At 33.5% G+C, this 11252-nt stretch overlaps 1 protein-coding gene across 2 annotated transcripts; it reads right to left on the bottom strand.

Moving 5' to 3' along the window:
- Positions 1-68: 68 nt before the first annotated feature.
- On the bottom strand, positions 69-8902 carry LOC139988127 (prolyl 3-hydroxylase 1). Of its 2 annotated transcripts, XM_072005161.1 has the most exons (12): positions 8794-8902; positions 5991-6440; positions 5445-5709; positions 4492-4816; positions 4293-4418; positions 3512-3648; positions 3249-3404; positions 2606-2845; positions 2415-2510; positions 2188-2341; positions 1538-1955; positions 69-1460 (listed from the first exon to the last, which is right to left on the bottom strand). In XM_072005161.1, the coding sequence occupies exons 2-12, from the start codon at positions 6221-6223 to the stop codon at positions 1388-1390; spliced, it is 2223 nt and encodes a 740-aa protein (XP_071861262.1). In that variant the 5' UTR covers positions 6224-6440; positions 8794-8902; the 3' UTR covers positions 69-1387. The 2 variants fall into 2 exon arrangements, with proteins under 2 accessions (XP_071861262.1, XP_071861263.1); XM_072005162.1 differs by lacking the exon at positions 69-1460 and having other exon boundaries at positions 1783-1955; positions 2114-2341.
- Between the last annotated feature and the right edge of the window lie 2350 nt (positions 8903-11252).

The raw sequence follows: 11252 nt of genomic DNA, 5'->3' as shown, positions 1-11252 counted from the left end.
TCGCGTTCACTTTCTTCCTGACTGAATTCCCGAACAAAGAACTGACGGTGTTTAAAAAGAAAACGTGGTTTAACTACGGCTTTTTATCACCCTTTGATATCATTACGGTCGGGCATAAGTTTTTTCGATTCCTATGCGTACGATTACGCAGAAGTAAAACATATGATTAGATTTTATGCGACTCGCTTTTTACGTATTATTGTAATAATGACGAGAAATACAATTTTATCAGATTCTGATAAATAAAATCACACACACACACACACACACACACACACACGAAAGAAACTTTCAACAAACACGCGCATTTTGTGTTGGAATTGACACGCATACAAAAAACTAAAGGCAGTCGTGTGTACAGGACTTAAAGTCATGTGTGAGAGAAAGGGAGCATGGAAAAGGAATGAAAGGAAGAGAGAGAGAAAGAGAGAGAGAGAAATGCGTTAAAAGATAGGATTGCAATGCAATTGCATATACATAATAAACTCTTATACATAGTATAAATACGAACAAGAAGATAAATTAATACGATATACATGTTACATGATACATAGAATGGTTATGTAAGCCTGTTGACATGTAATGTCTATGTTCTAATAAAGATTAGGATATTTTATATATAAATAAACCATCAATTGTGTATGTGTGCCGTGATTATGGACATCCTTCGTGTCAATACACATATTGACATTTCATTTCTAATGTATAAAATCGTCGATATAATATGTTTAATTAGAGACGAGAAAGTTTGATAAAAAGGATTAATGATACTTTGTACGCTTAGAACAAAAAGAAAAAAAGGAAATGAAATGGTACGAATGAATCAAAAGAGAAATTGTGAGTAACGCAAGATACATAAAGATGAAAAAAAATATAACACCAAGTGGAGTACATCGAGTGTTACGAATTGATTTCATATAATCAGTACAAAACACTTGTATAGATGTCTCGCAAGTTCTATACCATCCCTATTATAAAATAAATTTTATGTATTATATATATATATATAATGTAATGTAAAAATAACCTGCTCGGAATTTATATAAGCAATCGTACTAATGTTAAGCAATTTAACGTCGACATTTTATTCGAAAGAGCCTACTGTTCGATACTGATAAGGTACATAATTTCAATAAGCGACTCCGTTATAAGTACAGAGAAACTGAGAATTTATAATTAATTTATAATTCAACGTATGTTTACTAGGATTCACTGTTTTTGTTAATGACTATCAATGCATCTTCTCAGGTCCCAGTTTGGATATTAGGTCAGATTTTACTAACCATAAAAATACATATATTACTCTTTTAAATTATTCTTCTCCTGTAGAACTTCTGAAATTGTAGCAAAATGTTGTAGCTATCTATCACAACCATTCATACTTCTCTTATAGAGAACTTTTCAAAAAATGTTTCAGCAATTCATCGCTGTGCATATACTGGATAAGCATATCCTCGTACCTGAAGATCAAAGAAAGATTTTAAGACAATAAGTTACTTAACGTCTTAATACTTAAAGCATTGAATATATTATTTACTTAGGAGGCACTTGGATGTCCTTTCCCTCAAAAGGTCCTACTCGTTGAACTCTTTTCAAGATTGCCGATGCTAATACTCTCTCGTATTCGAGATATTTCTTGTCCTGAGTGAACCATAGCGCCAAAGCGCATCTCTTACCCTGTAAAATACCACGAACTCCATGGAGATTTTCTTTACCAGCAGAGAAGGCCACAATTCGTCCGCAACGTGGTGAAACAACGTTATCCATCGTTCGAGTAACGCGATCTTCGGTGAAAAAGAATTCACCACCTTGAAAATCATCATTCAGATACAAAATCGCAGAGTAGTCTCTCCAAACATAAGCTGGACTCTCGCGAAGACAGACATCTCTATCCTTCAACAGACAATTATCCGCGTGAACTTGATGACTCAGATCGTCTCGATCCACCGGCGAATCTAAATTAAAATGAAAATGATTTGTTGCTTTATCACGGAATAGGTATTCATTCTTTTCTTTTCTGTGTATATGTCTTTTCAGATTAAAGAAAAAGGAAACATCTGGAATTGATTATTCAGTTATGTTTTGACTGGTCACCGTTACCCACAAGTCGTACCAAGTGAATCGGTGCAACGCGATTTCGGCTGCGAAAGGAACCAGAAGCACGGTGATGCATCAGGTGAAAATTACCGGGTAGAGCTGTGCGGCAGACCAAATGAGTGTAGGTGAAATACAGATGTCGATGATTTAGTCCGAAATACCTTTCCACATGGTCCCGAACTTGTTCGGTCTTTTCTAAAAGCAATTCCAGCCATTCTGGTTTTATTTGCCCAAAGTATACCATCTAGAATCAACATCATTATCATTAATACATCAGCATATTATTGTAGCCATTATATAAAATAAGAATATTTTACCAAAGCCGCTCGCCCAACAGTTATTCCCTCAAACTTTTCATATTTTGAATGTGGACTTTTATTTTCACTGTAACCATCTCCTTCTACCGCAGTCATCTATCATTATATACATACATATATGTACATTAAAATAATTGTTAATACAGATACAGACTTTGAAGAGTAAAATAGAACTTGCTAATGATACATACAGTAGCGAACTGCATCATAGATTCACACTCGGTGGAATTAAGGAAACCATCAGCAACATAACGATTTTGCCCACCAAGATCCTCCTCTTTTAAATAAATATCGTTTTTGTCCTCAAAATATCTTTTATCGTGTATTTTGTGGTCCTCGATTCGTTTCATTGAAAAATTGTTTGATAATTTCGTGTAATAAAACAACGAATAACCAGGTGGTGGATGTAGTATTGCTTTTGTATCTGATATCTGAAAAATAACCGGTTAAAAGTGGAATCCTATAAAAATGTAATTAATCTACTAATCGCCTACATGTTTGTACAATAAATGCATGGATGCATTTTGGGTTGCATCCCATAGGCGTTTCAACGAAAATTCGAATATGACATCTAATAGAAACGTAAGTAATTCGAGTGGAAAAAGAACTAGTTATTTGATAAAAAAAAGTATTTCTGTTTGTGAATATTTTATTATCTTTTTCTTTCAAAAGATACACAGAGGTAATCAAGAGCTTTTCTTAAAGTACAAACATGTTAGACTTTAGAAAATAACTGACCGATTTGTACGCGTAAAAATCGAATAAGTGTTTCAGTCGATTAGTTTATTAGTATCAAATATGTATTTTCAATCTTTTTTACATCGCATTCTTTACCTTTCCCAGCTCTTTTTTTTCGGCATTATTCGTTTCATTGTCCTGTTCCAATTTTTTTATCTTCTGGAATTTTTCATTTATAACTGAAAATTCATTAGAAATGTAATGCAGCAGGTTCAATTCGTATTCCTGTCTTTTTACGTAATTGATAGCGTCCTAAAAAAAAAAATAAAAAAGGGATATAATTAATTTTGTATATGTTATTAGCATTTATTGCATTTTGTATTTTCATATTTTTAAGTGATAAATGGTCGGATAGTCACCTCTCTCGGAGAAAAGTAGTCAACTTTGACTTTTGGCTGAGCATTATAGTATTCTTTGTTTTGCAACATCGTTTTATCCACCGGATCAAAGAGCAAGAAACTTCCTACAGCGGCACAGGCTGCTTTTAAGTTTCCCACTATAAAAACACGTAATGATACATACTAATGTAGTATAATATTTTGCAAGGCTGCCCATGGTGAGAAATAAATTGGCTCAACGAGAGATTAAGTCAGCGGCAAAAAACTAGATTAGGCAACAGCTCGGAGCTATTTCCACGGATAAACGATGTCGATCATTAAAATGGAACAGCCTAAGCACTTACACAAGATTAATCCAATTAAACCTCCTTCGAGCTATGACTAAGAACATCCTGAAAAGCTCTATTCACGAAATTACAATTAATTTGCCATGGTAATTGCAAAGGTGTAACATTTATAAGTTAACTATTCGTACATCAAGGTGTTATTATCGGTAAATTTTATGAATAACTAACGCATATATGTTTATACTCTTTTCTCAGAGAAAACTTTGCTACATTTTACAAACAAGATACTGGTGGCGATAAATGCGCCAGTATATATATATGTATATTGTTAGCTTATTTGGTACAAGGCTATGCATTTTTTAAATACGAAAAATATACAGCGTATATTATCACGGAAGTTAGAGATAGATACATGTTTTGTGCAACTATGATTAAAATTTTGCGTTCCTAACTTCTAATATCCCTATTAACTTATCTTATGATCGCATCGCATTTCGACCAGCGAGTATACTCACATTTGTAATAAGAGAACTGCAAATAATCGTAATGACTTCTGAACATGTGTCTGCGGTAATCGCCATTTATATTGTTTAACATACGCGAACACGATCGTTTGCATTTCAAACAGTACGTAAAATGATCTGAAAGAAACGGAGGGCTATTTTTAGGAAACGATAATATACCGGCTTTCTTTTATGTTCCAGATCCACTCACTTGCGATGGAGGAAGTAAATTCTGGATGCCAACCCTGGTCAAAAGGACCTTCGCAGTAAAATCTACATTCCTCCTCGGCTTCTAAGTACGATCGTAATGATGTCTCGAACAGACCGGCGGCTTCTGCATAATCTCCGTTTTCATAAGCTGAGACGCCTTTGAAGTAAACGCTGACATAAGTCGGTGTTTCTAGATTTATCACCTTCTCCTCTTCCACACCTGGCAGTGTTAAATAGCGTTTGAAAAGATTCAGATTCACCTCATGATTAGAATGTACGACTAGATAGGTAAATAGCGCGTTGGCTGCGTCTTGATATCGATGTGTCTATAAAAAATATATTTATTAAAAAATGATTAAAAAATCAGGATAGAATTTATGGAATTAAGAGATGATACAACGTATATGAAACCTTGTACTAAAACATGGGATCAGTGTGAAAAAGTTGATTAGTATTGCAAAAGGCGAAAATTTATTAGAATCATATTTCATGCAATTATGAGATCTGATTGTTTGAAGGGACATTTTATGAGACGCATATGCAATACGCTTCGGTATATTGCTACCGAACATTAGCGCGCCGATTACGTAGGCTAGGCTTTATGGTCGAGTTGACTGCTCAGAGCATTAAACTCATTATTTATCTGCTAAAAAAGTCACTAGTGTAAGGTTTGCGAAGCCACGATTGCGTAAGTTCTCTTATTAGAATCCGCCAGCCTCTTTTATGGGATACTAAAGAAGCATCGATCCCTTGCTAAATTTAAAGAGTGAAAGCTACAATAAATCGGTTAATTTATCCCATATTTTATAATATACATTTACATAATAATATATTTGCTATTTTATAATTTTTAATATTTTTTTGCTTCTTTTAATTATCTTATGCGGCACCAAAGAAAAAAAAAGGATTAAATCATAAGATAATTTCTAATAGTTATTCTTTCTTTTTAGTTACCTGATAGTAGCAAATATGCAGGTATTCATAAATACCATTGTTCAACAATTTCTGTTCAGTTTCACGTGGTAACATCTTCAGCACGTTCGAGCCAACGATCTCCCGATATTCGTTATTGCACGTTAAGAGGCATAGTGTCTCTTTGATCTTTTTTTCATAAAAGTGTAAATCCTCGATGTTTTCTGGAAAAATCGGTGGTGCACCTTCAGCTTTGATACGGCATTTTCGTCTACAATTTGTTATCATTCGCTTGTAGGCCTTGTATCTAAAAAAGTATCCAATGGAAAAAAAGAATATTGAAAAAGATATATGTGCACAGTGAATCACTTTATATTTTGTTATGTTTGCAATTTAAAAACTGAATTTCTATCTTCTAGTAAATAGTAGAAGTATACGGTATAGGATTCTCTTGCACTAATTACTAAATAATTATTTTTTTTTACCAACTCTTTTTATAATTATCTATAATTATAAATTAGATATAATCATTATTCTTATAATTCATAATTTATATATTATAATTCATAATTTCAATTTGAGATTTACCCATGAGAAACGGTGTTGAAGTCTTGAATGCAGCGGTCCCAGTCTTCATCCAGATAAGCGTGAACAGCATCCTCGTATATTTCGTTCAGAGTTCTATTATTTGCGAGCCTATTCTCCTCGTTCTGCTCTTCTAAATCCAGTAGCTCGTCGCTGGGGATTACGTTGCTCAAAGTGTCGTTACTACCAGCGATCGCGCCGCAGAAGAACAAGAGTATGACGAACCTCATCATCATGGATACTGCTCTCAACCGTCCCGATTCATACTGAAGTCCCTCAAGGAGAGCTGAAAGCTGGAACTGCGAGATGTGATCCACACGCGAGACATACGTAATCACCTATCCCCTCCATGTTCTCTCTAGTTTCCAAATGTAGCTGCAGTGCTGTATCATAATCGTGAATCCTCGATCCACCGACATCTGATGCGTTTTTTACCATTTTAGGAATATCGTACTGTCAAAAGTATCCATGAATATTTTAATTTAAAAATAGAATAACAGTGGACTCGTTAATATTTTATGCGGGGTGTCTCAGCTTAATGAGATCACATAAATATCTGCCTTATGTACGGTTGTACGATAAGCTTCTCAGGACAAAGTTAAGGTATTTCAGGGGGCACATGTATCGGTGGGAAGAATTTTTTCTGAAGATAATTTTTCCTCAAATTGTAACGTTTTAAATGAAATTCTATATTTTATTATTCATCAATCGACGCGTTTTCTTGTTCCATATACAAACGTATCAAGATACTTGTGCCTGAAACGGTTAGTTTAAAAGATATTTTAACCTTAATTTCGTAACACTTGCTGTCTGGAAGACAAGGAAAGTACATAAGTGCCTTAATACTTTTATACAGGGAATAAAAAGTTACATCCACTGGTGTAAAAAATATATAGAGTTTTATTAAAAAACATATCAATGACTTTGAGGTCTCTTAAAAAAATAAACTTGAAAAAAAATTCTTTCTTAGCTTTAGATTGAAATACTTCAACTTTGTCCTGACAAGTTCTTTCATAAATAAAGCAGATATTTAGGTGATCTCTCTAATGTCGAAGATTTTTAGTACAGATCTTAAGTATTATAACCTTCATCAGCTTAAGAAAATATAAATCCTTCGTAGAGCGTTAAAGGAGGCGGAGGATTTATTAAATAAGATATCGAAATATTTATTAAAGATAAATAGCTATATTTAGTGATATTTCTGCTGACTTCTCCTATTGTATTAAATAAAAAAGCGCCAAGCGATATCACGTTATGAAGATTGATTTAACAATCACACGTCGAATCGAATACACATTCCGTTATGAATCAATTTCAAAATGGTTAATAAATATTTTGTTATTTTTTTTTTGCAAATGATGCAAATTATTATAATGTCATAAATCACTCTTTCGCGTTCAACTTAAACGATTAACAATAAAGTGCATCAAAACTTGTAAACGTTCCTATAAAACAATTTAACATAAATTCAGATTTAAAAAGGTATATACGAAGAATATTAGAATGAGAATTGAGCAACGTTAATGCTTCGCTAAAAATTGTGAAGCTCTAAGAGAAGCTAAAGAAATATGTATTTCATGATATAGTATTTCAGAGTGTAAGAATTTGCTCGAGTTCTTTAACTTTGAACGGTAATATTAAATAAAAAAAAAAAAAAAAAAAAAAAAAAAGAAAAAAAGAAAGAAAAAGACGCCATAGTTGGAAGACACTGACACAAAAGGATGATACCAAAAAACGTCTCCCAGGTACGTTCACACTTGACCTACTTCAATTTTAATTTCTCTCTTTGTCCGAACGTTAGCTTGGATCGCACGCTCGATATTATAATATAAATAGAATCGGAAGGAGAAACAACAAAGCGTGTAATAAGAAACGAAACTGTATTTCATCTGGAGAGTGTGTAATATAATTATCAAACGTTCATCAAGTTCGCTAATAAACATTCTCATGGAGAATATCCGTTTGCTTATCACAAAGAAAAAAGAACAATTAAAAATAAAGAAGTAAGTTATCAGAATTCGAATATTGATCGCAAAGCGTCGCTCTCCTGTGTTTTCTTTTTTCTAAAATTATTTGTTCATCGTTGATTAAAATTGAACTGTTCCAGACGAATATATGATATCGTTTTATATGTAGAAATATTCGTCGTTATTATTTTTACGCAGTTACAACATTTTTTACCCTCATGAAACAGGAAGGAAAAACGCGTACTAAGAAGCGACATCCTTGAAGCTGTTTCGAGTTTTCCACTTTTCTGTTAACAAATTGAAAAATTTTAAGGATTCATCGCTTGAAGGATACAACAACGCTTGGCGTCAACAAAGAATCATCTTTAACGCTTGCTTGCCTCGTAAAACAACTCTCAACAAATTCATGAAATCCCTGCAGCGATCACAATCCGTATAAATATAACGAAGCAATGTTCAACAAACAAAGCATTGATCGTCTCGTGCTGTACATCACTTAGATCGCATACAATACGTAGAAAAATCTCTTCTCAAAAATTTCTCTTTTTTATTTTCAAATAGAACTTATGACGGATCAATTAGCAGTTATTGTAGCTTTCGAATTTCTACCTCGTCCATTTATGATTTGTTCTTACAATTAAGGACCGAAGTTACTCCTGCCCATTGACCCATCGCAGAAAGCTAATTAGTATCACTTACTCGTCTACGTGCAGAACGAGAATGAAAATAATCTATAAAGCAAAAATAATAAAAACAACAACGATCGTGGCTCTTCTACGCTTCTACAAAGAATAATAGCCATATTATACGTCTACTATAATAGATTAATAATATCTCACCATCAAAATCTTAGGGACGATTGTTTCTTATTCTTTCGTTTCCTCGAATTTGTTTTGAATTCTAGAATCCGTGCCGAATATACATTTCCGTTTTTAAAAAAACATTTAAAATCGTACGAAATGTCCGGAGAAAAACATTCAACATTTCCCTGGAGCTTCTTTGTCTCCTATCACGTCACATTTGTATTTTTATTCGTTTTAATTTTCTTATTCTTAATTTCTCTTAATCTGATTAGCCTCGTAGAGCAGCGAATTCGTCGGATTCGAAAAAACGCACAAGCTGCCTCGAAATTCTTAGGAAACGCAATACGACTACCGGACTCTTAACTAAGACGACATCAACGCTATAACATCGACCATATATCAACCATACGTTAAGCAGAGGAAAGGGCATACGGATAAAGAGGAGAGGTGCAATAATGGCTGTCTGAAAAAGTTTTAGCAACGATGCAGAAGATTATGCGATCGCCGAATAATCGACACGCGAGCTTTTTCTTATTAAGCTTCAAGGTTAATCGTGATGCTTCACCTGACTTCGAAGAGTCATTTCGTAAACGGATACAAAGATCGAACAGAGCCAAAGAACTTTGCATGTCAAATAATTTAATATAAAGTAAACGATATGCCAATAATCTCGGTTAGAATTTGTCGTGAATACTTGTTAACGAAAAGTCCTCTAGGAAGGTATGTGCAAAGATAATGACAATGGTACTCGAAACTGTGCCTCGTAACGCTGCTTACTTCTCTAAAGCCAGTTTCTCCTTAAGTATTTCCTTATCGTCTATCTTTATATTTAAAACGGTGTACAATACATAACGCAATATGAGCTCGTACTTTACTCGTAAATGATCAATATCACGCGGCTAATGTTATTTCACCATTCCTTGTTGCTCTAGCTAATAGACGAGAAACACAAATATATTTCATTTTCTTGAAGAGAAAGAAAAAGGAAAGAAATATATAACACAATTGCTCAGTTTATCATTAATACGATGATCATGGATATGTTTAAAAATCTATAAGAGCAAACTGTAACTTTTTATGGCTGAGACACACATACGTTATATGTATATATATACCGTGTTGCTCCTTATGGCAATGTTTCCTTTTCCGTACAATAAGCAAGCTTTCGTGAGGAAAGCGCCGATAAACGTGGTAAACAACTTATAAAAACCAAAGACTGCAGCCTATCTCACTCACCATTTCTTTTCTTTTTTCACAATTAAAACATACGTTTCTGCCGTTAACTAATACATAGTTTTTTATATACAGAATAAATTAACGCATACCTAATACTAAAAAAATGATAACATTGCGTCTCAGAGGACCAAGTTTGCCCTTCGAAACAGTCACAACTTTTATTCTTCTTTTATCACTAAAGAACTTTCAAGATGCTTCCAATGCGATATGTTCGCTATTTCGTGTTTTTTAATGCTATGTTTCTCTTTCTTGTTTCTTTTTTTGTTATTTCTTCTGCTTCTTATTTTATCACTTCTTCTAAACGAGTGAGTGATTTAGGTACTTGAAACTTGTCTGAGAGCACCAGTTCTCGCGAAGATACCTGAGTGGTAAATATTAGCACCAATTCGCATTAATTTCAATTAAATACATCACAGTGTGTGGTCGAATAAAATTGAGACAGGTTAATATCACTGTGCATACGGGAGCATCTTGTATACTAATCATTGCGACGATAATTATTTACCGTATATACTCGCTCTATAGGCCGATTTTAAGAGAACCCTCTCAAAGACATTCGTTTATAATCGATATTAAATGAAACATATAAGTCGTAAAAACGAAAGTTTCATTATTTCACAAAACTTACAAATATGCATCTTATAAATATTCAACGTGTAAACCTGGCTTTTGTGAAAAAATTATAACCAGATAAATTATTCTATTAAATAAATTAAAAAATATCATTAAAAACTTTTCTATCTGGATCTGGATTACGAGTATATACGATATACATTGCTTCCATTTTTTTTCTTTAACTTCACAAATATTACACATACTGAAAACCTATCTGTACGCGATTCGCTGACTGCTATATGTTGATCCATATATGTATGATGCGCTAGTAATAATTAGACGTAAATGTAAATGAGATCGTATAAATACTGTAGCCCGAAGTGTAAATTACTCCAATTTTTTCGTTCTTATTTTCTTAATTTCTTGGAGAGAATCAGCAACTGTAATTTCAACAGACTGCGCTCATTTAAAACCGTTGAAATGGTAATTAATTGCAATTATCCTCTACTTTCATCTGGATTACGTTTGTATTCAATGATCGTATGACAAAAATTACGGTTACAGAATAGCGGTAGCGGTTTAAATACCACCACAAGATAGAAATACCAGCTAAAGCTATGTGTTCAGGTATGTTATTCGATGGAAGCATATAAATACTTAATTCGAATACAAACTTCCTTTTAAAGCTGTAAACATTAAACCAG

Source organism: Bombus fervidus, chromosome 6 (genome assembly GCF_041682495.2).
Source record: "Bombus fervidus isolate BK054 chromosome 6, iyBomFerv1, whole genome shotgun sequence".
Classification (NCBI taxonomy): domain Eukaryota; kingdom Metazoa; phylum Arthropoda; class Insecta; order Hymenoptera; family Apidae; genus Bombus; species Bombus fervidus.
The sequence above is the reverse complement of the archived record's forward strand: the minus strand, read 5'-3'. Positions and strand labels throughout refer to the sequence as shown.

What these genes read in the sequence shown, in the direction of transcription:
- LOC139988127 (XM_072005161.1), bottom strand. Translation starts at nt 6,223, where the DNA reads ATGATGATGAGGTTCGTCATACTCTTGTTCTTCTGCGGCGCGATCGCT. An exon ending in TGCATATTTGCTACTATCAG is followed by an intron (nt 4,817 to 5,444) that starts GTAACTAAAAAG and finishes TATTTTTTATAG; the next exon opens with ACACATCGATATCAAGACGC. An exon ending in AAAAAAAAGAGCTGGGAAAG is followed by an intron (nt 2,846 to 3,248) that starts GTAAAGAATGCG and finishes GTTATTTTTCAG; the next exon opens with ATATCAGATACAAAAGCAAT.